At 51.6% G+C, this 27,220-nt stretch overlaps 1 protein-coding gene and 1 long non-coding RNA gene across 10 annotated transcripts in view; one reads left to right on the top strand and one right to left on the bottom strand.

The window, feature by feature from the left end:
* Positions 1 to 20,456, bottom strand: part of LOC144334199 (uncharacterized) — a 78,648-nt gene extending 58,192 nt beyond the window's left edge. For 2 of the 4 annotated variants that reach the window (XR_013403770.1, XR_013403779.1), the window contains exons 1-2: positions 18,568 to 19,310; positions 7,607 to 7,795 (exon numbers count right to left, since the gene is read on the bottom strand). This is a non-coding gene — a long non-coding RNA (uncharacterized LOC144334199). The other 2 variants (XR_013403773.1, XR_013403775.1) reach the window with 2 other exon arrangements.
* Positions 804 to 16,054, top strand: MS4A10 (membrane spanning 4-domains A10). 6 transcript variants are annotated; one of them, XM_077962771.1, is made up of 10 exons: positions 867 to 943; positions 3,750 to 3,786; positions 4,359 to 4,474; positions 5,599 to 5,800; positions 6,258 to 6,404; positions 7,553 to 7,609; positions 9,187 to 9,318; positions 10,754 to 10,864; positions 13,628 to 13,746; positions 15,054 to 16,054. In XM_077962771.1, exons 4-10 carry the CDS (start codon positions 5,621 to 5,623, stop codon positions 15,133 to 15,135), a joined length of 828 nt encoding a protein of 275 aa, XP_077818897.1. In that variant the 5' UTR covers positions 867 to 943; positions 3,750 to 3,786; positions 4,359 to 4,474; positions 5,599 to 5,620; the 3' UTR covers positions 15,136 to 16,054. The 6 variants fall into 6 exon arrangements, with proteins under 6 accessions (XP_028689213.2, XP_001085216.4, XP_014969577.3 ...); XM_028833380.2 differs by lacking the exon at positions 3,750 to 3,786 and having other exon boundaries at positions 804 to 943; positions 6,258 to 6,352; XM_001085216.5 differs by lacking the exon at positions 3,750 to 3,786 and having other exon boundaries at positions 804 to 943.
* Positions 20,457 to 27,220: the final 6,764 nt, after the last annotated feature.

The following is a 27,220-nucleotide window of genomic DNA, read 5'->3' as shown; positions in this document are numbered from 1 at the left end:
CACAGCTCACTGGACTCAAGAGATGCTCCCACCTCAGCCTCCCGAGCAGCTGGGACTATAGACATGGACCAAGACACCTGGCTCATTTTTTAATTTTTTAATTTTTGTAGAGATGAGGTCTCGCTATGTTGCCCAGGCTGGTCTTGAGCTGCTGGGCTCAAGTGATCCTCCCACTTTGGTCTCCCAAAGAGCTGGGATTGCAGGCATGAGCCACCGCCCAGCCCTTTAAAAGACTAGTTTTCAAATGTTCAGCAGAGCTCTGTGGGGCTGCAGGGTTAAACTCTGAGCGTAAATAGGCCTCGGTGAGTACCAGGACTCAGTTTTAATTTTTTCGTTCTGATCATGTGGTCACAGTTTTTTTTAAAGAGTCCATATCTTTTAGAGATAAATATGAAAATGCTTATAAATAAAATGGGAAGATGTCTGAGTTTTGCTTACTTTTGGGGGAGAATAAGATTGGCCAAGAGCTGCTGATGGGGGCTCTAGCTTGGGGATGGGCACCGGGGGTCATGGGACCATTCTCTCTACTTTTGTGAGTGCTTGAAATTTTCCAAAATTAAAAGAATTCTTTCAAAAGGTTCAACTTCTTACTCTACTCCCAGGATCTAAGGAGATTACAACCACCTTCACTCCATCAGTCCTGCTCTGAAAACAGATTAAATTATCAACATTTCCCTTGCCAAAGGATATTTGCAACTGTCGAGGACAGACATAAAGAACGGCACTAAGATTTTCACCTGCCGGGGCTTGGGGGAGGAGGAAAGACTTTGACAACTTCCGTGCAACTGGGGCATGAAGCAGGGGGTGGGTCCAGGATGGAGAAGATCCAAAGTCTAACGTTGTAAAGATGTGCTGATTTCCCAGCGCTGTCTCTGGGGAGCTCCGGCAACACCAGAGGGCAAAGCACAGCTGAAAGCTCAGAGCTGCGGTCCCAGGCCCTGGGGTGAGTGGTCCCCCAATGGCAGGAACAGAGGGGAGTGATGTTGTGTCTCCATGTGGAGTTGGGGGGTTGCTCAGGTGTACGGACCTGGTCCCACTTTAAAGCCAGGGGGCCGGCCTCTTATACCCTTAGCCAGTCAGTTGTTAGCTGTAAGGTTGGGGCGGTGTAATTTAAACTCCCAGAAGAGAGCGGATGTGAGCCTTTAGCAATAAACAATTATAGCAGCTGGAGAATGGAGGGTCCTCCCAGCAGAGTGGATCTGGGAAGTAGCGGACACCATCGGCCTCTCCCCCGGGAAGCCCCATCCTGCTGCCAGTCACTGACCCTTAGAGCTAGAGGAGCCCCAGACACTTCTCTTGCAGTCTGGAAATGCATACACACAGAGGGACTAGTTCAAGAAAACAGAGGCCCAGAGAGGAGAAGGGACTTATCGAGGGCCACAAAGGGCCAGGACTAGAATCCAGATTCTTGACCCCATCCTTGGACGGAGGCCTCCGTTTCCTGCAGGTCTTCCAGCTGCTTGGGGGTGAACTCTGTTTACACCAGGCACACTGTCTGGAAGCACCAGGAGGAGGCTGGTTCAGTACGGTCAAAGGTGGTTTTCTAACCGGCATTCACTGAAAAACTGATCCTCGAAGGGACCCCACTCCCCAACACCAGCCTGCCTGTCACTCAGCACCTCTCAGTTCCTGCCTTTCTGTCCTTAACATGCATGCACACACATGCACACACATGCACGCGCACACACACACACGCACGCACACACACACACACCCTGAGAGGCTCTCTCTGTCCTCTAGGGCTCCACTGCACAGTCTGATGAGGGTCACATTATTCGTGCCACGTTTCCTCTGCGTGCTCACCTCCCATGGACACATCTTACTCACTCCTGCCTCGGTCCCTGCAGCGTCCGGTGTAGAAACTCCATGAACAAATCCATGAATGACAGTGCTGGATCTCGGATCACCAGCTCAACACACTCAGCGCCTTTCTTCCCTCATGACCCCGTGCCCCCACCCCAGGGCCCCCGAGCCCTCATGGCTCTCTCCCTCTGTAAGCAGGATGGGGATGGAGGCAATAAACTCACCACCCCAGATGACAGGGTTGGGGTGTATCGTGTCTTAACCGAGAACCCGACGAGGACAAGGTGGAGGCTTGCTGGTGGGATTCTAGACACACAACAGGCCAGTGGCGACTGTGGCTGACATTGATTGCTATATGCCAGGCCCTGTCTGTTGCAAGCATTGTTTCAGCTACTCCCTACCACCTACCCCCCAGGGACAGGCAGTGGCCCTCCCCATGAGAAGGTGAGGGAAGACTCAGATGCTGAGGTGTAAACAACCTGCCCACGGTCAAAGCTCCGGGGAGCAGAGCCAGGACTTTGCACAGGGCACCCGTTCTGGCCGACAACGTCCAGGGCTCATGGCCGGGCCCACTCTGCTGCTCTGCTGGGGGCTTCTGGAGGGTCCTACCCAGCTCTGTCCCTGTCCTACCTCCCCTCCCAGAACTGAAGGAACAACGAGAATACGTACGGGACCAAGGCATCGCGTGGCCCCGTGCAGAGCATGGTCCTGAGCTGGCTGAGGGCACTGGCGGGGGGCAGGGCAAGGCTAAAAAAGTTATTCCATGCCCCCAAGCAGCCTGCTGCCTGCCCTCGTCTGTCAGCACACTGTCACCTCCTAGCAGCCCTGCACAGGTCCTGGAGGTGGGCCAGGACAGCAGGGAATAAGTGTTCTAAGGAATCAGAGTTCAGGCTTTGTCTTGAAAAAGCAGACAAGAGAGTCAGAACAAACTTTTCCCCATGATGACTAAGGTCTGCCCTCTGCAACTCCTTCCTCTCCTGGTTGTATAAAATTCCTTGTAGCAGCTCCCTATTCCGTGAGACAAGCATTACATTAAAGTTGGAAGGGACCCTAGAGACCATCACTCAATTTCCATTCCCACTGTGATACGCACACGAGCAAATCACAAGCGGAGAAAAGGCCAAAAACCAGAGCCCAGGACCAGAAATTCAAACCTTCAAGGCCACTTTGCCCAAAAGCAGACCCCATAGAATACCAATTGCATAGAACCACCAGAGTATGAGAAAAAAGATTCTATGGCCAGCCGAGTGCAGTGGCTCACGCCTGTAATCCCAGCACTTTGGGAGGCCAAGACAGGCAGATCACCTGCAGTCGGGAGTTTGAGACCAGCCTGACCAACGTGGAGAAACCCCGTCTCTATTAAAAATACAAAATTAGCTGGATGTGGTGGCACACGCCTGTAATCCCAGTTACTCGGGAGGCTGAGGCAGGAGAATCACTTGAACCCGGGAGGAGGAGATTGCGGTAAGCCAAGATTACACCACTGCCCTCCAGCCTGGGTGAAACTCCATCTCAAAAGTAAAAATAACAAATAATAAATAAATAAATAAATAAATAAAAAGATTCTATGGCCAATTAAGTTTGGGAAATGCCCTTAATACTAAGACAGGGTGTGCCACTTGTAGAAAATCTCAGCACCTTTCATATGAGAAAAAGGGTGAAGAGGATATCCATGGTTTCCCAAACTTATTTGACCATGGAACCCTTGGACTGCAGATCCATCAGGACCAATGTTCCATGGAATATACTTTGAGGAAGGTTATTCTGGATTCTTGAATCCAACACCCTAGTGGATATTTGACCCCTTCCTGCTGCCACAGCTCTCACAAGTGAATGTCTAGGTGGAGGTGCAGCTCCAGTGCCCAGGCACTCACTCTCCCCGTGGACAACCAGTTCCATCTGAGGCAGCCCTACTAAGAAGGCTTTTTTTCTCCTGTTCTTTGCAGTGGAGTCCAGGCCTGGGTCCAGGGATTGTCCTCCCAGGTATGCAGAGTCTAAGTGAAGCCGGTGGCTAATCTGGTTCAGGCCTCTGCCACCAGATACATCCCTTAGTCCAGCCAGCTGTGTCAGAAGGACTCCTGAAGGCTTGGGAGCTGAGAGAGGGACAGTTCCCAAGCATAGCTGGGCAGAGTCATGAAGAGAGTCATGCAGCACTGTGTCTATGAGCTCAGCTTCTGAAGCCCATGAAAGAGGGAGACCCTCTGCCCACTCGCCCCACTAAATCAGGGGTTGTCACTGCAGGCCCATGGAGATACCGATCAGGGGGTCCCACCCAGCAGCCCAGGCCCAGAGCACTGGTGATGGAGTAAGACCACGCGTGGTTCCAATTCCAGGCACTTCCTCACTGTGTGACCATGGCCAAGGCAGGCAACCTCTCTGAACCTTGGTTTCCTCTTCTGTGCAGTGGTGCTGACTTCCTGAGTATTAAGGGAGGTTGCCCGGCAAAACTGCCGCCTGGCACAGCGCCCGGCAAACAGTGCTCACCCAACTGTGAGGCCCCATCTGGCTCTTTGGCTCTTGGTAATGTCCTTTCCTTTCCCCTCTACCCAATCCAGGATATAGTCACCTGGGCTATTTGTCCCTCCAGACTTCCCGAGGTTCTTTCCCTGCAGCCCTGTGGAAAATGTGGATACTCAACGGAACTTCCTGGATCCACAAGTCGGACTTAAAAGTGAGAGGAATGCCCCTCCCTTTTCATTCATCCAGGAGAGAGTCTGAGACCAGCCCACTCTCTCTCAAGGATTTGTTCATTAGCCCCATCCCCATGGAGAAACCATCTCCGACCTCAGTCCCCACAAGCCAGCTCCCTTTCTTCCCTGCCCAGCTCTCCACTTTCTGGGACAGAAAGGCTACACTGGATTTTCTCACCAAGTCCCCAGGCAGCCCCCAAGCCCTCGTGCATCCCGCGGCGTCAGTATACACAATACTGGGCTCTGTCTGCAGGTCGTGTGTCCAGCACCCTTCTAAGTTTTTTTCCAACTCCTTTCATGCCCATGAGAACATCCAGAACCTTCATTTTCAATTGTTGAGCCAACAGTGCATGAAGGACTTAAGCCCCAGGCTCTGGAGCCAGCCTGCCATGCTTCAAGTCCAAGTCACTTATTGGCTGTGTGACCATGGGCAAGTGGCTTAACCTTTCTGAGCCTCATCTGCAAAATGAGAGTGAGGGCAGTATTTACCTCATAGGGTTGGAATGAGGACAAAATCAGGTAATGCATGTAGAAGGTTTATCTCAGTGCCTGGAGCAGGGAAAGTATTTGTAAATGCTAGCTTCGCTAATTATGGACTTCCTGACTCAGTGTTGGCTCATAAAAAGTCCTTGGTGGAAGACATTTTCTTCCCTTCTCTCCAGGAGGCATGGGTACTACCACAGGAGGTAGGACAATTATTTCCCACCTGCCTTCAGTCACTCATCTTGGACCAGTGGATGGAGACTGTTTACAAAGCCCCTCCATCAACCCGCACCTCCCGCACCTCCCAACTCTTCCAAACTGCAGTCTGGCCACTTTGGGTGAGCTGTGGTCTTCCACTGGTTGTGAAGTTTGCCTGGTCCTTGTTTTACTGCCCCAAAAGGAACTGTGTCTCTGCAACCCCAGAAAGGCTGTAAGCAGCAATTACTCCCATCCTCAGGGGCCAGATTATTCCAGGTCAAATCAAGACCAGGGATTGCTGGACAGGGCAATCACAGTTCTGGAAAGATCCAATCCTGTAAGCAGAGGTGATTGGCAGAGGCTCACCCAGCCACAAGCCTCAAAAATGAGATGGGTTCTGATGGCCTTTCTCCCTGTCCTGCAGCCAGGACCCCCAACCAGCATCAATGAAAGCAGAAGCCACAGTTATTCCCAGCCATTGTGCTAGGGGGCTCCCGTCATGGCAAGTCCTCAGCCCAGTCCAGCCCTGGCAGACAAGTCCACCCCAGAGCACGACCCAGCCCAAGCTCCTGGCTCGTCGGCACAAGAAGTCCCAGAAGAGGAGCAGCCTTCTCAAGGAGCTGGGGGTGAGCATCCACTTCCCAGGGTCCCAGCGGTGGGAGGAAGAGGAGAGGGGGATATGAGGAGGATGCTGGGGGACGCCAAGAGGAGAAATGGAAAAAAGAAAGGCTCCAGCTTTCCTGCTGAACATTCATCTGAGCTGGAAAAGGCCTTGAGGATTGGAGAGAATCTGCCCACACCTATACTGCCTTGTGAGGTTCGGACAGGGCCCCGTCCTGGGGAGAATGGCAGGAGAAGGCTGCCAGCTCCAGGATACACAGCTCCCACCCATGGGGCCCTTGGCAGCTTCAGCTCTTTCTGCAGGAAATCCTGGGGAGTGGTCCTTCTTAGAGAGCCTGGGCTCTGGGATCCCTAAGAGGACGGAAGGGACTCAGCACAGCCAGTAGGTCCAGGGCACCAGTGGCCTCAATTAGAGCCAGCCACCGATGCCCTCACCCCAGCCATTCTTTCTTCCCTACCCAGGCCTTCCACATCACCATCGCTCTGCTGCACCTGGTCTTTGGGGGCTACCTGGCCTCTACAGTCAAGAGCCTTCACCTGGTGGTGCTGAAGTCTTGGTATCCATTCTGGGGGGCTGCCTCTATGAGTAGAAGGCAAAACACAGACCGGGTATGGGAGTCTGCAAGGCAGGCCTGCAGGAGGCCCTGGCATTGGGGACAGGATGCAAGATGGGACAGAGACAGCTAATAGAAGTGCGGCAGAAACCAGGCCCTTTCTCCAGTGTTCCTATCTCTGCTTCTCTTATCTCAGTCACCATGGAAATAGCTCCTTCCAGGAAGCCCCTGTCAATTCTGAGTCCCAAGAGAGCATTCGGAGGCTATCCACTCTCCTATAATTGAATATGTGCATTTGGCAAAGAGGAGGGTGAGCAGGACCCAGGGACAGCTTCATTCTTCCCCGGCCTTCTGAGCAGCCAGGCTGCCCCTGGATCCAGCTACAGGTCCCCTGTTGGGGTTGGGCTACAAAAACACACAGGGTGTAAGGTGTGGCTCCTGTCCTCCCAAGGCCATCAGCCAGAATGGGAGATGACACTGGACCAGTGCATGTACCATTTCCCGGAAGCTCTACATTCCTTCAGGTCTCCAGAGAGCCCACCCCATTCCTGACTCCCAGGTGGAGTCCTGCCTATGTGCTAAGTCCAAGCTCCACGGCACTGTCTTGGGCAAGTATCCCAATCCACCTTTCACATCAGTCCCCTGTGCCCACTGCCCACAGGATGGGGCTTTCACTGCACAGGGATAGAACTTTCTACACATGCAGTGTTTATTCACCCTGTGCTCCCAGGGACTAGCCCATAGTAGGTGATCAGTGAACATTGGAAAGAAAGATTGCAGAGGTGCTCCCAGAGACCTTGGAAGCAAGAACTCATATCCTCCAAACTGCAAGATTCAGGAAAAGAGAAAGGGGTTGGGGTAGAGGGGATAGTGCCACTGATCCCAGAGGGACAGTTTGGGTTTGTAAAATGAGGGAAGCAGGAGGGGCTAAGAGGGAGTTCTAAGTGCAGGGCACAGCTTGGTCCAAGGTGTAGAGACAGGAGCAGGTACGGCAGTTTATGCACATTGGAAGACGTGAGGTGGGGCAGCGCCTGGGATGGGCCACATGGCAGGCAAGAGGAGCTCACTTTGCCGGAGGAATAGTATTCTCCGCCCCACTGGCTGCCAAGGGTTGATTTTCTTGGAGAATAGGGGTAGGGTGGGAATTTGTGGGTTTTGAGGAACCCCGGCTTCTCTCCTTTGACTTTCAAATCTGTCCTGCAGTTTCTCATTTCAGGGATCTTGGCAATAACAATGAAGAACTTTTCTAAAACTTACCTGGTGAGTGGGTGCACTGAGATCATTCTCTTCCATCCGAGCATGGGGGAACTTTGTTAAGGGCATCTGTGTGTAGGGGTGATTGTGAGGGTACTTCTCCAGGACTTGCTAAGAGCAGGCTCTTGCCTTCAGGACAACAGAGGATGTCCAAGCAGAAGGGTCCAGATGCAGACAGGCCGACAGATTTGGCTGTGGGAGGAAAGGAAGCACGATCTGAAGCTTCTCTCTTTCCAGTGCAGTGAGGCAGAGAAGGAAATGGCTCCCAGGCACCCTGATCCGTCCGTCTAGGACATAACTTTTCTTCCTCTCAAATCTCCTGAGTTTTAACATTAATCACCACATAGCCTGCAAGCCCTAGCCTCCAGCTGGATTTGCATCTACTTCTCCTCTCTAAGAGCCAGGCAGATGGAACTGTGGTCCTCCCTGTTCTGCCTGTGCTGGCCACTGCCCAAACACCTTGCCCTCTCCCCTGCACACATGGCTCCCGTGTTTGACTTACTCCGGACCACTCAAGACAATCTGTATGTCTTGTCCTGCCGGAGGTCTTCTCTGACCTCCATGGCTGCCTTCCGTGCTCGCACACTCTGTGGACTTACCTGTCTCTGCCATACACTAAGTTCTGTGTGGGCAGAATGTGTCTGAGCATCTTGGTAGCCCAAGGTGGCCCAAGTAGGCACAGAGTAGACACCTAGCACAAGACTGGATGGGTGGAGGTGGATGGATGATGGAAGGAACATCCCTGCAAACCACAGCCCACACCCAGGTCTTCCCACCGCCCCTCCTTCTGCCGCCGAAGCCCGAGCCAGGTCTTTCCCTATTTGTGTCCCTCAGCCTGGCTAGGCTGTGGTTGCTTCCTGCTTTCTCAGAGGGCACAGAGAATAGAACGATGGTTGTTCATTTTACCCAGCAGAGGCAGGAGACGCTTGACAAAGATGTGCCCATTCCCCAGACCTCACCCTCCTGGGCTGAGCCCCTTTTAGAACCACAGGCCTCCTGCTTTGTATACCTGCGCATAAGGACACTCCTACTGTAAAGAAACCCATTCCAGTATGAAAGGCTACAGATTCCATACGTGCATAGTCTTTCCTCACTAGGATGCTTAACTGGAGAGGACGATGAATACAGGCATTTCAGGGACCATGGCAGGTGGGCAGAGAAAAGGGGCTGGCACTGGGATATGTGAGGATAGGGCACTTTCAGAGCTCCTCCTGCCCTTTCTGGTGGGGAAGGGGCTGGATGAGGGGTCACTTGTTTGTCGAATCCCTGACACTTGGCATAGCTGATGTAGGATGGTCGGGGCTGGCTTTGAGCGGGAGAAGGCAATGGGGCATCCTTTATTGCAAAGCTCTTGGATCTGAAGGCAGCTCTCAGGTTCTCCCAATTTGTCCCACAGAAGACGAGGGCCAGCTGGGCCCTCCTCAGTGGTCAGTGGCTCAGCTCCTGTGTGAGGGGCTGAGGGGCCAGTGACAGGCAGAGTCTCCCCTGAGGCTACAGAGGAAGCTACTGGCAAGCATCAGGGGAGGACCTAGCCCCAGGTCTCCACCCTTTGGACAGCTGTTACCTTTATTTTTCACCTATAGAAGATGTTGTGCCTCATGGCAAACCTCATCAGCCTCTTTTGTGTGATGTCTGGCCTCTTCGTCATCACCAAGGATCTCTTTCTGGAGAGCCCATTTGAGTCCCCGGTCTGGAGAATGCACCCCAACTCCACGGTGAGTACCCAGGCCTAGAGCGTCCTCTGACTTCAGTGAAGGTGCTGCCTTGGGTTTGGCCAACAGGAGGTTTCTAGTTCACAGAAAGCCTCTTCTGGAGCCCAGGTGTGGGCCGCTGAGCCCTTGGCCAACCCATCTCTGTCCCTCCCAAGGTGTGGTGGAAAGGGGGGTGCTGGGCTGCCCACTGATCAGCATCACTGAATCCAAGTCCACTTTTATAGATGGGGAAATGGGGCCAGAGACGGGGAGGAGCCTGCCTGAGGTCAAGCAGCAACTTGGCCGCAAATCCAGGACCACAGCCTAAAACTGCTGATTTCCCAGCCAGGGCTCTAAGCATGGTGTCCCTGGTGGCCCCTGTGATCCGGGAGCCTCCCAGCAGCCTTGCAAAGCTGGCCAAGTCCACTTTGTTACCCTCAACTTCTGGGAGTGAACACTGAGGTCCAGAGAGGCTAGGTTAGTGGGTCTCGGACTCCAAGCCTGGTGCTCTTTTCACCATGCCACTGCTGCCTCTGAAGCAGAAGGCAGACTGCTGGGTGCCTCTGGGTCAGGCTACAAGAATTATTTATTTATTTATTTATTTATTTATTTATTTAGAGACAGAGTCTCACTCTTATCATACAGGGTGGAGAGCAGTGGTGTGATCTCGGCTCACTATAACCTCCACCTCCCTGATTCAAGTGATTCTTCTGCCTCAGCCTCCCGAGTAGCTGGGATTACAGGCGTCCACCACCACACCCAGCTAATTTTTGTATTTTTAGTAGAGACGGGGTTTCACTATGTTGGCCAGGCTGGTCTTGAACTCCTGACCTCAAGTGATCCTCCCTCCTCAGCTTCCCAAAGTGCTGGGATTACAGGCCTGAGCCACCGCACCCACAGGTGTTCTGACCATAGTGGTTTGCTATTCCTTATCTCCTCCCAGCACATACACACACGTGCATACACATGCACATCACACGCAAGTGTGAGCATGCACGGACACACATGTGCGTGCACACACACACACATACATATGCTTCCCCGTCAAATGCATGTGATACTAGATGTCTCTCAGCTGCACAGCTCTTCCCCTCCCCTGCTGTAAAATATGCTCCCTCACTCTGGGACTAGGTATCCCCATCTGTCAAGTAGGCTTAGATCAGACGACCCTAAGGCTACTTTCAGTCTTACCAGGGACCCATGAGATTCTCTAGCCGTCAAACATCAGGCCAATGCTCACCAAAGACCTATAAGTGCCAGGCATTGAGTGTAGGGCAGTGACCAAGATAGACCCACTCCCCATCCCACAGAGACCCACCCTGCCCTCCCCACGCACCCTGCGAGCTGAAGCCCCAACTGCCTTCTGCTGTGGATCTGACCCCTGCCGGGCTAAGCCCACGTAATGGGTGCAGACACCCAGAAAGGTCTCGCCCTGCCTTCCATCCCTCTCCCCTCTCAGGTCCACATCCAGAGGCTGGAGCTGGCCTTGCTCTGCTTCACGGTCCTGGAGCTCTTCCTGCCAGTGCCCGTAGCTGTCACAGCCTGGAGAGGGGACCGTCCATCTGCAAAGGTAAGACAAGGGTTTGTCTTCCCAGGAAGACCAAAAAAAAAATGGGGGCATGAGGCAGCAGAGGGCTCAGAAAGGAAAGAAATGTGAAGGTTACAAGAGGAACGTGTTTCGTTCATTCCTCACTTTGCTGAACATTCATTAAGTGACAGCCCACAGTCTGGTAGGGGAGCCAAGGCATGGGGGCAAGAGAGGAGGCCAATCCAAGGAGAAGAAGGTGAGGCTGCCTGAGAGGAAACTCCGTGGGTGCCCAGAACAACAGGCTACTGTGCTACCAGCTCTGAAGGCCCTGGGGAAATTGCATCACAGAGGCCTGTGGTGACTGGGCAGGGTTCAGACCCACAGGCATAAATGGAAAAGGGACTTTCAGCAGAGCAACGACAGCACGAGCACTGGCTTGGAGACAGGACAGAGAAGGCCTAGGGAAGCTACAGTGTGTGTGGAGTTTGGCTGTGGTGGAAACAAGTGAGAGACAGAGTCATCAAAGATTGAGCATTTAAGGAATTCCAGGGACTCTGTTAAGCACTATATTGATGCATCAATCAATGCATCCATCAATGGATGGATGGATGGATGGATGGATGGATGGATGGATGATGGATGGATGGATATAGACGTGCAGATATACAGATAAATATAGCTGTATTTAACTTTATCTTCTCAACAACCCTTTTTATTTTGAGACTGAGTCTCACTCTGTTGCCCAGGCTGGAGTACAGTGGCAAGATCTCAGTCCATTGCAACCTCCACCTCCCAGGTTCAAGCAATTCTCCCACCGCAGCCTCCCAAGTAGCTGGGACTACAGGCACGTGCCACCACATCTGGCTAATTTTTGTATTTTTTTAAGTATGGATGAGGTTTTGCCATGTTGGCCAGGCTGGTCTCAAACTCCTGACCTCAAGTGATCTGCCAGCCTTGGCCTCCCAAAGTTCTGGGATTATGGGCATGACCCATTGTGCCCAGCCCTCAACAACGCTTTGAGGTACTTAAATTCCCATACTACAGACTAGCAAGCTGAGGTTCAGAGCGGTCACATCACTTCCCAAGGCGAAGCAGCCAATCAGGAAATCCAGGACTCAGCCTGAGCTATGTCTAACCCACAGTCTCGCCCTCATCTACCCACGGGGAAGGCAGAACGGCCGACTGGGGCTAGATATATTTTAAAATAGAAGGCAAGTCTCTCCTCACCCCAAAGATCCTCAGCAGTTCAGGGTAAGGATATTTTATAAAAGAAATCAATAAATAAAAAATAAAGACCCTGACCAGAAGTGATCTCCAAGGTTCATTTCTTTAAAGAAAAAAAAAAATCATATTACAATCTCAACTTTAGAACACTATTTTTAAAAGTGCCAAATCCCCCATAATTCTGCAAGTTGGACGCTGATTTTCGTGTTAGTGACCTCATCACACACCGAGTGTTCACGTAACGCATATATAAGTTGATGGCCTCTGAGTTTCATTTACATCAAGCAGAGAAGTTGTCTTTGTGAATTCCAGGCTGCCTGACGGGAAGTCTTCTCATTAAGACATCAGAAAGCCAGATGGTGGCCTTGAGTCACTGAGGCCAACCCCACTTTTAAGGATAGGGAAAACTGAGGCCCCACACCTAGCTGTAGCTATGAGCCGTAATTGTTCCTATTTATTGACCTTTGCTGTGTTCCAGGCACCATGCTAGTGCTGCAGGTGGCTGTATTCATTTTCTATTGATGTTGTAGTAAATTGTCACAAATTTGGTGGCTTAAAATGGCACCTATATTATCCTACAGTTCTGGAGGTCAGCAGTCTGAAATGAGTCTCAAGGGCTCAAATCAAGGTGTGTCACCAGGACTGCATCCCTTCCGGGGGCATCGAAAAGAATCTCTTTCCTTGTCTTTTCCAGCTTCTAGAGGCTGCCTGCATTCCTTGGCTTGGGCCCCTTCTTCCACCTTCAAAGCCAGCATCACAACACCCTCCAATAACCCTGTCTCCCTCTTCTACCTTTAAAGACCCTTGTCATCATACTGGGAGAATCTAGGAGAATCTCCCCATCTCAAGGCCAATTGGAAACCTTAATTCCATCTGCAGCCTTAATTCCTCTCTGCCATGTGACCAGAGATTAGAACATGGACATCTTTTGTGGGCTGTGCTTCTGGCTGAGACCTCCTTGACTCTCACAGCCATTCTGGGAGGCAGGTTCTGCTTTTCCATTTTAAAGAGGAAAAAATGAAGCTTAGAAAAGTTAAGTGACTTCCCATGGTCTCAAGCCAGTAAGCAGCCATGCTAGTCTCCCAGTGGTCCCTGTGCCCTCCCCATCAGTAAGGACGGTGCCAGGGACAGGCTCTCCAACACTGAATTGGTGCCACCCTCACCGCGAATCGGGGATGGAGGCGTGGCAGCAATCACTGGTGGACACTGTTGGCATCAGACCTGCCCCTAGAGTGTATCCTGGCTAGAAGGGACTTGGGCCATTACCTGGCCCCGCCCCCCTCAGGAAGCCCAACAGGGTGAGTGACTTGTCCCTGGTCACCAGGACACTGGTAGCGGGACAGGAACCAGGGCCCCATCCACTGACTCCCATGTGGGCCTCCCCTTCTCCCTTTTCAAGAACAAGGAGAGTGGAGGGAGTCACACGTTGGTCTATGGAAGTCGCTTCCTCTCTCAAGCCTCAGTTTCCTCATTTTCATGGAGAACTTGAGTCTTCAGAAGCGAACTAGCAGAGAAGTGTTTCGGAAGCAGCCAGTCGCTCCACAGCTGTGAGCAGCAGGGACGGTGACTTTTCTTTTGCAGAATGACGACGCATGCCTTGTTCCGAACCCACCATTGCATCTCACAGGCCTGCCGGTGGAGCCCCCGCCATCCTACCAGAGTGTGATTCAACAGGACACACAACACAAGCAGCCTCAGAGGTGAAGAGGTTTGGCCCCGGCTCCCCAGACCTTCAGAACCCACACGTGGCCCCTTCTCCCTGGCATGGAGAGAAACCAGTTCCCAAGGGAGCTGTGACGGGCAAGGGGCTAACAGTGCTGCAGCTAGAACTGCCTGGCCTGGGAGTGGTAGCCGAGGCAGCAATGGTCCTATATACTCAGGCACTAGAGGAACTCCCAGGACCCCCCAGGAACATCTCTGCACCTGACTTGGTTGACCAAAGCTACCTCAGCTGAACCTGGGCACAACCAGGACCCATCACCCTCCCTGCCAGCCTCCAGAGCAAACTCCTGGGCCTGCAGACCCCAGGTGCCCCCCATGCCCTCTGACCTCCCTTGTCTGCCTTCTCTGATCAATGGTGGATGCACAGGAGGATATAAGGGGAGCCAGGAAGGAAGGTCTCCAGAGCGACACAGGCAGGGGCTTCCCTTGCCTCAACCTACTAAGAGGTCTCTGGGGGAGCCTGTGTATCTGAATCCCTGGATTTAGGATGAGGGCAGCTGGGAGTTGAGTCCCATAGAAACTGTATACAGTTCTTCCTTCTGAACAAGACCCTCTGCATGAATCTTTTTGCCTCCCTGGGCCTCAGTGTCTCCAACTGTAAAGTGGGGGTGGGAGGATGACATGATCCAGGAGTCTCCCAGCTTGAAAGCTCTGAGGTCAGGAGAATTCAAGATCCCAGTTGTGACATCGAGGTTGCCAGTAAAACTTCAGCCTCAGGATTTCAGACCTCCTTGTGCTAAGTAAATAATGTGAGGGAGCGACCTGCCTTCCTCATTTTCCAAATTTTGGTCATCTGAGGATAGTCTTCAGGAGTTTTGCTTATTTGTGAGCTGCAATGTATTCTGGGTTTTTTCCACACTGGTTCTTTTTTCTATATTATTGTAAAGGGGCACTTTGTAGCAGCAAGATACGGGAAATCAGTATCCTTCCATAAATAGAGGCGAACCCCAGAAATAACAAACACGTGAAATAAAACGCAATTTTCCCCTCCAACCCCATGGTCTCACCCACTGCTTCCCTTCCTCTTGCTAGCTCTGCCCCAGCCACCATGGCTTCCTTGAGGTTCCACAGGCACCCCAGGGACACCCCTGCCTCTGAGCCATCACCCTTGCCCTTCCTCCACCCGGACTCTCTTTCCCCACGTATTTGCAGAGCTCACTCTTTGAATCTTTACTGGGCCACCAACTCTGAGCCAAGTAAATGTTATTTAATCTCAATGTCATTTAATCCTCCCATCAATCTGTGACCTAGCTGCTGTTACTATTAACATCTCCATTTCATGCAGGATCAGAGAAGTTCAGCAAGTTTCCCCGGACATATGGGTAGTCACCGACGGAGCTGGGATCTGGACCCAGACTGCGAACTGAAGACCACTGCCTGACAATGCCCCAACTTGGTTGGAGCATAGCCTCCGCTCTCCTGAAGTTGCACTTTCACTGGGAAGATGAGATTTGTACATGCAAAAGACTAGTGCGATGGTCTGTACAGCAAAGTCAGCCCTCATAGCTCCTGGGAACCCTGTCCTCTCAGATAAGCCATTTCTTACCCAGTTGACAGCTCGATACATGTGGTAGCCCAGATTTTTGTTTTGTTTTGTTTTGTTTTGTTTTGTTTTGTTTTGTTTTGCTGAGATGGAGTCTTGCTCTGTTATCCGGGCTGGAGTGCAGTGGCACGATCTCAGCTCACTGTACCCTCCGCCTCCCTGGTTCAAGTGATTCTCCTGTCTCAGCCTCCCAAGTAGCTGGGACTACAGGCGCCCACCACCACACCCAGCTAATTTTTATATTTTTAGTAGAGACGGGTTGCACCATATTGGTCAGGCTGGTCCCAAACTCCTGACCTCAGGTGATCCACCTGCCTCGGCCTCTCAAAGTGCTGGGATTACAGGCGTGAGCCACCACGCCCGGCCTGGGACAGCTGTATCTTTAACACCTAATACTTGTTCTTCCTTCCTTTTACCAAGACAGCAAGCCCAGCATGCAGCAGGCAATCATATAGAGCCAGAATTCCACAACACTGTTTTGTTCCCATTGGGTTTACTTTTATGTGTATCTTCCATTTATGGCAAGTGATACTGAATTTCTGTTTATGGTAGTGGTATCAAGTGCTCTAATATACATATGTAAGCTAAAACGGTGATAGTGGATATGGGGTTTTCTGAAGGAGTGATGAAAATGTTCTAATATTAATTGTAATGATGCTTGCATAAGTCTACCTATACTAAAAATCATTGATTTAAAAAAGAGGCCTTTTAAGGAAACATATTAAACAAATAATGACACAAAACACGAATGTTTTAGAGTCATGAACTTAGGCCAGGCGTGGTGGCTCACACCTGTAATCCCAGCACTTTGGGAGGCAGAGGTGCATGGATCACCTGAGGTCAGGAGTTCGAGACCAGCCTGGCCAACATGGTGAAACCCCGTCTCTACTAAAAATACAAAATAATTAGCCGGGCGTGGTGGCACATGCCTGTAATCCCAGCTACTCGGGAGGCCAAGGCAGGAGAATCACTTGAACCCAGGAGACAGAGGTTGCAATGAGCCAAGATCTTGCCATTGTACTCCAGCCTGGGCAATAAGAGTGAAACTCTGTCTCTATAAAAATAAATAAATAAAAATTAAAAAATAAAATCATAAAGTTAGATCTTGAAGGACTGAAGTCTAGAAAACAAAGAAAGTCGATCTCTTCACTGCACTCGATAGAAGGGAAGTGGAAGGGTTTGCATTCTGCAGTTGAGATTAAAAGTTTACTGTAGCCCTTGAACCTAGAATTCTACTTCCTAATCTCGTTGAACTCTGGTGTTGGAAGAATCTTTGAGGATCATCTCACCAAACCCATCATGGAACAGATGGAGAAACTTGGCCCAGAAGGAGCTCACTGAAGTTACCTGGCAGACCTTTCATGGACATGAGGCTAGAACCCAGTCTTGAGCTATCGCTGCACTGCCCATGACATCCTTCCCCAGCCTGCCCCACCTGCTTTCCCAGGAGCCTTAGAGCAGAAACAAGGCCAACCCCTATCTGCATCTAGCACCTGAGTTCCTGGCTCCCAAATTTATCATCTCCCCTAGCCTATGAGATCAGTCTGCAAACTCTAATCCCAACCCCACCCCAGAAGCCTTAAAGAAACCCCAAAGTCACACCCTCTTCCTTCTCCGTCTCCATGACCTTAAGGCAGGTTAAGGAAGGCAGGACGGCATTGCACTCATTTATTCCTTCATTCATTCCACAGGTAAAGACTGAGTCCCTACAATGCTACGTCCAGGGGCAAACCACCATGAGCAAACCCCAGCCTCTCAGAGCTCAGACTGTGGTGGCGGAGGAAGGCACTAATCCAACGATTGCATCTGAGAACGTATAACTACCATAAAGGGAAATTGAGGGGCATTATGAGAGAATGTGATGGGGGACCTAATCTGGAATACAGGGCGTGGCCAAAAGGAGAAGCTGTGTGAGAGGAGGCCTGCGGGTGTCTGAGCTGCCCTGCCCCTGACATTTCTTCTGCACAGAGACTTAGCTCTTCCCAGGCCAAAACCCTTAGCCTGCCCCTCACCACCCGATGGCTGTGATCACTTCCTCCCCACCTCCTCACTTCCTTCCACACGGTCTGATTGCCTTGCATCCGTTCGGGAGCAGATTGCCCCCGCCGTGGGTCAGGCCCCTGCCAGGTGCTGGACGCTCTTATCAGTTAGTGTCCCCCAGAGAAACAGAATCAGTGGGACATATAGACTAAGACTCATTGCAAGGAATTGGCTTCTACGACTGGGGGGGCTGCAGGAGCAAGTGTACGATTGGCAGAGCAGGTGCTTGGGAAGGCAGAGAAGGAGGGACATCAGGAGAGGTGAAGACGTGTCCAGGCTGCTGGACAGAGAGCCCCCTGACCAGGTGAAGGCCAAGAGCTTCAGGCCTTAGGATCCCAGGGTCCTCCCAGCTCTCTATTCCTGAGTTCACTTGGAATTTGAGGCACGTTTTTGGTTTTTTGGTTTTGTGTTACTTTTTATTTTCCTTTTAATGTCTCTCACTTTTGCTTAGGGGAGGCAGCATGAGGCAGCGGGATGAACACTGGACAAGAGTCAGAAGCCATAGGTTCCAATACAATACAGGCCCAATTATTTATAGCCTCTCTGACCTGAGCCAACTGGAGGGTTGCTCCCGGGCCTCGTCACACAGGAGGCTTAGTAATTAAGCACAGGACCATGTGTGAAGACTCTAGGTAAGTGGTAACAAGCCATACAGACAGGTGTAGGCTGTGGAGTTGGTGGTGTTATTAACTAGCCTGGCAGACTGGAAGGGAATGACCTGGGAGACAAGGGGGAGATGCATCAGAAAGCAAGAAAAACCCAGGTTTTCTAGTCAGCTGTCTTGGATTCAGATCCCAGCTCCACTATTTATTAACTGTGTGATCCAAGCAAGTTACTTAACCTCTCTGGTCCTCAGTTTGCATAAGAGTGAAATGGAGATTGGGCATACCAAATTATAAATGCGTGCTGGTAAGCATGAGGTTGTAGTGGTTGTCACCAGGTCCAAACTTCTTCCCTTACCTCTGTCTCATTAACTTACTTCCATTCCCCACAGCCTTCCAGCCCCAGGTAAGAACTTCAGCGTGTTTTAATGCATGTCGTGTTACAGGATGTTAGTGTGCACATATTTAACTTGTGTATATGGTATTGTTTTGTCTCATTTGGGTTCTGTTTTTCCCCCTCTCAGCCCTGTGTCTAAGATCCATCGTGTTGCTCTCTGTGGACATCCTGACCTTTGCTTTTAGCTGCTAAGAATTACACACAATCCATGTTTTACCAGTCACTCCTCCTGGTGACGTAGCTTCACTTTTCAGATGGGAAAACTGAGACCCAGGACATGGGGATCTGCCTGAGAATGTTCCTCCTCCTCCTGGGACCCCGGTTGTGTGTGCTGCAGGTGTCTGAAATGTCAAAAGCAAGACTCAGGCTCCAGCTCCCTCCAGGAGACTGGAGGCAGCCCAGCCCACAGTCCACCTGCCTTCTGAAGCCAGCTCTGACAGGGCAGCAGCAATCAGTGAGGGTCCCTCCTTCCGAAACCCCAGGGGTGCCACGGCAGAGCCCAGACAGGCTCTGGCAGGCTGAGACCCTGAGCAATGCCCATCCAGCAGAGAGGGGCTCTTTTTCCGGGGACAGCCAACCATCTTGGGAGTAAGTGGACCACCCAGTCTCCACAGACCCGCGCCCCTCCCAGGGCAGATCCCAAACAGCCACTCCCAATCCCAACAGTGATGCAGTCAGTAGAATTTACGGGGCCAAGGGTACATATCAGGGGAGGGATCGTGGAGCAGCAGGGAGGCCAGACAGATCTGCTCGGGTTTTCCTCCCTGGCCTCCAACTCTGAAAATTAGCAGCAAAGGGCTGGAGCTGCCACTGCCCAGGAAAGCACTGCTTGAATCCAGGATACGGAAGCAAACCTACGTCCCCCTTGCTAGTGTCCAGGAGCTGGGTTCCATCCCTCTAAGGCCATCAGGTGAACGGGGAGCTTTCCTTTTCTGATGCCCCACCCCTGCACCAAGGCTCTTCTCACCGTAGTCGAGCGGGTCTTGGTCAATGGTGAGACCAGCACGTGCGGGCAACAGTCTGTGCCTGTCTCCCGCTGATGCCAATGTGGACAGCTGAGCGGAGAGCATGGGCCAAGCCAGGCACTGGAATCCTAGATCCTCTGCATGTGTGGCTCTGGGCCCCAGTTTCCAAAATGAGGTCTCATTTACCTTGCCATTGAGCACAAAGCAATGGGAGGAGCAGAGCCTGCTGGAAGACGCTACTCCCCTCGGGTGACAGTCAGAGAGGTGGAGTGTTGAGGGCGAGGTCAAAGTGCTGCTCTCAGGATCACAGAAGCCTTTTTGAAACAAATGACCACAAACTTCTGGGCTTCAGCCTAGGCTGAGACAACCCTGTGCCCTGGAGGGAGAGACTTGCATGTGCAGTATGGAGGCGTAGGGAACGTGGGCAGAGGCAGCCTCCGATCCCACTCTGAGACCCCAGCTTCCTCCCTAGAATGCCACGAGCAGGGCGCCGCTCCAGGCGCGGGTGTGGTGAGAGCTAAATGACTCAGTGCACAGACTCGGGTGCACAGGGCAAGCTCAGTGCCCTCGGGGCCAGCACCTTGGAGATAACCAATGTGTTGAGCTGGATGCCTGAGATGGCCCTCACCCAAGCTTTCTAGCGTTCTGCAATCCTGCCATGCCCGGGGACGAGGAGACCTGGTTCCGCCCCTCCCTAGCTAGGGAAGTTGGCAAGGTTATCATTCTCTCCAGGCCTCTGTTTTCTTGGCTGCCAAGGAAGGAGGTGGATGGGGAGTTTGTCTAAGATCCTTATCGGCAGAGACATCTGCACAGAGATCTGCCCAGCCACTCAAGTCCCTGGGAGACACAGCCCCGCCCTAGAAGGCGCAAGGCTTTAGCTCTGCCTCCTCCCACCTCCACCCCCAGGCCCTGCAGATCATTATCAGCTGTGAGTGGGGTGCGGGGGGATGGGGGACGTGCATCCTGGCTGCCTCCTCGAGCTCCACCAAGTTCCCCACCACTTACCTGTACCTGCTGGCAGGAGTGCTCCTGAGGACCCTGGAGATCCCACTTGGTGGTGGCCCAGAGACAGGGAGGGCTGCAAAGACCGGGACTGCAGATCCTCTGTGCACCCTTGGGAGGGCGTTTGAGTCTGTGAAGTGGGAGTGAAGCGGCAGGGTGTGGAACTGTTCTGAGCTTGAGGGGGAAGTTCCAGGCCCACGCCGTGCAGGTGCCCACACAGGATTGGATGGCCCAGGGGAGGCACGGGGCTGCTGAGGCGGCCAGCTAAAGGGCTGAAGCTGGTTCACAGCATGTGGTGCGGGGAGTCGTGGCAAAGGGCCTCTGCCCCATAGATGCAGCCAAGGAAGGAGAAAGGTGGTGTCCCTGGGGGCTTCTCCTGAGGGTAACACTCAAGTCAAGGGCTCAGCCACTACAGTGAAACAAAAGCCCCCAGGACTTGATTTCTAGTTCCAGATCTATCACTTAGCAGCCCTGTGACTTAGGCAGGTTGCCTCCTTCTCTCAGCCTTAGTTTCTCCATCTTCAAAATAAGAGACTGGCCCCTCCCACCTCCAAGCATGGGCCAGGGACCATCTTTGGCATCCACTGGGAGCTTATTAGAAATGCAGAGTCTCAGGCCAGGTCCAGTGGCTCAGGCCTGCAATCTCAGAGCTTTGGGAGGCTGAGGCGAGGCTCTCTTGAGGCCAGGAGTTTGAGACCACCTGAGCAATATAGCACAACCTTGTCTCTACTAAAAATAAAAAATGTTGATATGCAACAAGATATAAAAAAGGAAAAAAAATTTAAAAAGAAAAACTAGCTGGGTATGGTGGTACATACCTGTAGTCCCAGCTACTCAGGAGGCTGAGGCAGGAGGTTCACTTGAGCCCAGGGGTTGGAGGCTGCAGTGAGCTATGATGGTGCCACTGCATTCCAGCCTGGGCCAGAAAACAAGATCCAGTTTCTTTTTTTTTTTTTTTTTTTTTTTTTTGAGTTGGAGTCTCACTCTGTCACCCAGGCTGGAGTGCAGTAGCCAGATCTCAGCTCACTGCAAGCTCCGCCTCCCGGGTTCACGCCATTCTCCTGCCTCAGCCTCCCGAGTAGCTGGGACTACAGGCGCCTGCCACCTCGCCTGGCTAGTTTTTTTTTTTTGTATTTTTTAGTAGAGACGGGGTTTCACTGTGTCAGCCAGGATGGTCTCGATCTCCTGACCTCGTGATCCTCCCATCTCGGCCTCCCAAAGTGCTGTGATTACAGGCTTGAGCCACCACGCCCGGCAAGATCCAGTTTCTTAAAAAAAAAAAAAAAAAATGCAGGCCAGGCACGGTGGCTCACGCCTGTAATCCCAGCACTTTGGGAGGCCGAGGTGGGTGGCATCACAAGGTCAAGAGATCAGGACCATCCCGGCCAACAATGGTGAAACCCCATCTCTACTAAAAATATAAAAATTAGCTGGGCGTGGTGACACACACCCGTAGTCCCAGCTACTCAGGAGGCTGAGGCAAAAGAATCACTTGAACCTGGGGGGCAGAGGTTGCAGTGAGATGAGATTGCGCCACTGCACTCCAGCCTGGAGACAGCAAGAGCAAGACTCCGTTTAAAATAATAATAATAATAATTAATTAATTGAAAATAAATAAATACAAAAATGCAGAATTGGAGCCCCACGGTACACAGGCTGAGTCAGTCTGCAGCTTAACAACATCCCTAGGCTGCTCATGTCCTCTGTCAAGTTTGAAAAGTACTGGACCGGGTACCTAGGCATCTTTCGGGCATGCCCGGCTAATTTTTGTATTTTTAGTAGAGACAGGGTTTTGCCACGTTGGCCAGGCTGGTCTTAAACTCATGACCTCAGGTGATCCATCTGCCTTGGCCTCCCAACGTGCTGGGATTGCAGGCATGAGCCACCACGTCTGGCAGGTACCTAGGAATCTTTAGTGGTCCCCTTCCAAAATCCTATCTCACCAACCTATGCAGAGCCCAGTCGGGAGAGCTAGATGCCTTTCTCTGTTCCCATAAGCCCATTACTCCCTGGTGCATGGCCCACTGTGCCAAGCCATAAATGCCCATAGCAATCCTCCCCTGCGTGAGGGTTTCCAGGAGGCAGGTGCCCCTGGGCTCCCTGAGACCATCATTCCTGCCTCTCTGTGCAGTTCTTCGTTTCAGGAGCAACCACCCTGGTCATCTCAGCAAACTGCAGTTCCCCGGGTGAGTTTCACAGGCATTGCTTCTGCCTCTGGGCATAGCTTATCCTGGAAGACCTTATATGAAAGTGGATGCTTGTGGAGCCTTTCCACAGGATGGTGGGTGAGTGGGGAGTGGGACTTTGTCTGCAATCCTACCCACTGGTGGGTCTGAGCTCCTGACCATCCTCCTGTCCTCTAGGAGCCTCCTGTATCTAACTTGAGTCTGGTTCTAGTCTCCTCTCCTTTACCACAGCTCCTCCATGCCTCTAATACAGCCTGGACCTCAGCAAGTTGCCCCTAATCTGACAGGTTGGATGCAGACCCAAAATGGCATTAAATTTGCCGAACCTCCTGGTTAGGCCTTCAGAAAGGCCACCAGAGCCGTCTGTTTCGAGGAAACTAGAAACCTACGGCTGCTGTAACCAATTACCACACACTGGGTAGCTTAAAACAACAGAAACGTGGCTGGGCCTGGTGGCTCATGCCTGTAATCCCAGCACTTTGGGAGGCCAAGGCAGGTGGATCACTTGAGGTCAGGAGATCGAGACCAGCCTGGCCAACGTGGTGAAACCCCACCTCTACTAAAAATACAAAAATTAGCCAGGCGTGGTGGCAGGTGCCTGTAATCCCAGCTACATGGGAGACTGAGGCAGGAGAATTGCTTAAGCCTGGGAGGTGGAGGTTGCAGTGAGCTTAGATCGTGCCACTGCACTCCAGCCTGGGCAACAGTGAAAGAAAAAAGAAAAAAGAGGAAACAGAAACATAGTCTATGATTCTGGAGGCTGGAAGCCCAAGGTCAAGGTGCTGGCAGGATCGAGTTCTCTCCGAAAGCTCTCAGGCAGAATCCTTTCTGGCTTCGTTCCAGCTTCCAGTGGTTGCTGGCAACTCTTGGTGTTCCTTGGCTCACAGACACATCCTGCCAGTCTCTGCCTCTGACATCAGGGGCTGTTCTCCCTGTGTCCCTTCGCTTATTCTAAGGACACCCAGTCATAATCCATTATGACCTCATCTTAACTCGATTACATCTGCAAAGACCCTATTTCCAAATAGATCCCATTCACAGATACCAGGGTTAAGACTTCAACATATCTTTTGGGGGGATACGGTTCAACCCACAAAAGATGGCAAATAGCTTTTCTATCGATGTGACCCTGGTGGGTTCTGAGGATTGAGGGATGTTGTCTGCCATGGGCTCGGCAGGAAGAAGTGGCCACACATATTGCTGTCTGTGCACCTGCAACAAATCCATCTCCTGTCTGTTAAGGCTGACGTAGCCTCTGTGGCCCATGGGCTCCAGCAGGTGGAGCAGAGATGCTCTCACCTTGGTCACTGGTTCCTGGCTCCTAGGGCAAGTCAGTGGTTCCTCCAGGATCAAAATCCTGCGAAGGAAGCCCACGATGCAGAGGGCATGTGAACCAGCACCCTCCCCTTCCAGCTGGGTAGTAACGCGGGCTCCGGTCTCCTTAGTAGATGAAAGTCGGCACAGTGTGCCGAACCTGGTCAGCTTATGTGTGCCGGCCTCTGTGCAGTGTGTGCCTTTGTGGTTGAGCTGGCTGCTGGCAGCAACTATACCCAGATGAGTGTCTCAGGCCCAGAGAACCAGCATCCACTCTTTGGGTACCATTTAATCCTAGAAACCACCACCAAGAGGTGTCTTCTTATCCTCTATTGTCAAAGTGAAAATGGGGAGTGGGATTTATGTATTTATTTTTTAATACAGACAGAGCCTTGCTAAGTTGTTCATGCTGTTCCTCAAACTCCTGGGCTCCAGCGATCCTCCTGCCTCAGCCTCCTGAGTGGCTGGGACTCCAGGCAGGTACCATGACATCCAGTTTTGGGGAGTAGGGTTTAAGTGCTTTAGCAATTAGCTCCAGAGCCCCTGAGGCAGAACGCCACCAGGATCTGACAGTCCCCGCTGCTTCCCTCTGGACTAGTGTTTCCTATGTGAATGCTGATGTGGTGGCTCTTTAGGAGACCAAGGCAGGAGGATCACTTGAACCCAGGAGTTTGAGACTAGCCTGGGCAACATGGTGAGGCTCAATCTCAACAAAAAATATATTTTTAAAAAAATTAGCTGGGCATGGTGGTGCACGCCTGTAGTCCCAGCTACTTGGGAGGCTGAAGGGGGAGGATTGCTTGAGCCCATGAGTTCGAGGCTGCAGTGAGCTATAATCATGCCACTGCACTCCAGGCTGGGCAACAGAGTGAGCCCCTGTTTTTAAAAAAATAACAATAGTTTGCATGGAGTAAGATATTCCAGCTCCTTGCCTCCTACCAAGGACGTTCCCCTCTAAGAACATAGAGGTCAAGGGGACATTAGGAAGACTGCCAACATGATGGTACCTAAGATTTATCAGTGAGCCCTGCCTTCTGGTGCCATTGAGGTCAGATCTTTTCAAAGACATTTGGTTATGTCATGAGGTTGCTACCAGGGACCTGGATTTGGCAAAAATGGGCTGGGAATACTTGGGGGAGGAGTTTCCTCTGCTCACATCCTAGGGAAAGAGAGGAAAGGAGGAACATTCTCTTCAGTTGGGCTTCTTCTGGGTTGACTAAAGGCGAGTGGCCTTGGCCCTTCCTTCTCCTCCCGACTCCAGTACCTGAACCCAGCTCAGGAAGTTCCCACGGCCACAGCAGCCACTCCCGGGATCCACCCACACAGGCGTCACACCCCCCAGCCACGGCCTGCCCTCGAGGCATCTGCTGCTCCTGGGAGCTGAGCTCCTCCCAGCATCTGACCTCTGGGGCTCTGCGATCTTCCCCTTCTGCTGGCTGCAGGGTTGGCCCTCCCTTTGTAACACCCAGCCCCAGAGATCACTATCCCCACCCGTCATACATGCCCCAGCATGGCCGCATGGAGAAGGGTCTGCTCTTTCTGTCTAAGAAACATTCCTCAATGTCGCTGTTTTGCTATCAATAAAAAGTTGACATGTGGCTCAGGTCACATCCACCTGGATTTAATGACTAAAGTTGCATAGCTTGTCCGTGTGTGTGCACAGCAGGGACCCTAGGTGTCTCACATCCAGATGTGTGGATGGACAAGTGGGCAGGAGTATCCCCCTCTTCCCAAACTTAACGGATTCGTTACTGGAAACCCTGCTGCTAAATGAGAAGCTATTAAATAAAAATATTTTCATGAATATGGCCGGGCACAGTGGCTCACCCTTATAATTCCAGCACTTTGGGAGACCGAGGCAGGCAGATCACTTAAAGTCAGGAGTTTGAGACCAACCTGGCCAACATGGTGAAACCTCGTCTCCACTAAAAATACACAAGTTAGTCAGGCATGGTGGTGTGCGCCTGTGATTCCAGCTATTCAGAAGGCTGAGGCACATGAATTGCTTGAACCCAGGAGGCAGAGGTTGCAGTGAGCCAAGATCGCACCACTGCTTTCCAGCCTGGGTGATAAAGTGAGACTGTCTAAAAAAGAAATATATTTTCATGACTGCAAATGGGAAACGTTATGTATTCCATCCCAACCCAAGGTACCCAAGCAATTCTCAGAAAAATGTTCAGTGCAGACAAGTGTATAGGTAGCAAGCAATCTGAATGTATTCAGAAGTCCCCTCCGCATGAGGTTCCACTTTCTGTGATTTCTGTTATCCGTGGCCCACCACAGCCCAAAAACAGCTGGCCGGGCGCAGTGACTCACTCCTGTAATCCCAGCACTTTGGGAGGCCAAAGCAGGTGGATGACCTGGGGTCAGGAATTCAAGACCAGCCTGGCTAACATGGCGAAACACCATCTTTACTAAAAATGTGAAAATTAGCCAGGCCTGGTGGCACGTGCCTGTAATCCCAGCTACTTGGGAGACTGAGGCATGAGAATCTCTTGAACCTGGGAGGCAGAGGCTGCAGTGAGCCGAGATCGTGCCACTTCACTCCAGCCTGGGCAACAGAGCGAGACTCTGTCTCAAAAAAAAAAAAAAAAAAAAAAAAGTTGAGTACAGTATATTTGGAAAGACCACATTCATATAACTTTTTTATTTGAGATGGAGTGTCGCTCTGTCACCCAGGCTGGAGTGCAGTGGTGTGATCTCGGCTTACTGCAACCTCCACTTCCCAGAGTCAGGTGCTTCTCCTGACTCAGACTCCCAAGGAGCTGGGATTACAGGCTTGTGCCACCACGCCTGGCTATTTTTTTTATTTTTAGTAGAGACGGGGTTTTGCTATGTTGACCAGGTTGATCGCAAACTCCTGAACCCAAGTGATCCGCCCACCTCGGCCTCCCAAAGTGATATAACTTTTATTACAGTATATTTTAATTCTATTATTTCTCATCTCTTACTGAACCTAACTTATAAATTAAACTTTATCATAGGTATGTACGTGTTGGAAAGAACATAGTCTATGTATAGATGAGAAAACTGAGTCCCAGAAGATATGATGGCTAAGAGTGCCAACTCGGGGCCAGACCGTCTGGGTTTGACTCTTGAGTCTTTCCTTCCCTAGCTGTGTGATCTTAGGCAAATTTCTTAACCTTTCTGGACCTCCACTTCTTCAAATGTAAAATGGGGCTAATGCTAATTCCCACCTCACAGGATTGTGGTGAAGACTCTCTGAGTTAATATATGTAAAGCTCTACCTTAGAATAGAGACTGCGTCTAGAAGACACTCTGAAAGTGCTGCCTTATTGAACACCTTGCCCAAGGCCTCACATTAGCAAATCGTATATCACTGATTCAGAAAGAAATGACATAACCCAGACACCTCGCCCTGGAGGAGCAGGAGGATTATCCA

Source organism: Macaca mulatta, chromosome 14, assembly GCF_049350105.2.
Source record: "Macaca mulatta isolate MMU2019108-1 chromosome 14, T2T-MMU8v2.0, whole genome shotgun sequence".
Classification (NCBI taxonomy): Eukaryota; Metazoa; Chordata; class Mammalia; order Primates; family Cercopithecidae; genus Macaca; species Macaca mulatta.
The sequence above is the reverse complement of the archived record's forward strand: the minus strand, read 5'-3'. Positions and strand labels throughout refer to the sequence as shown.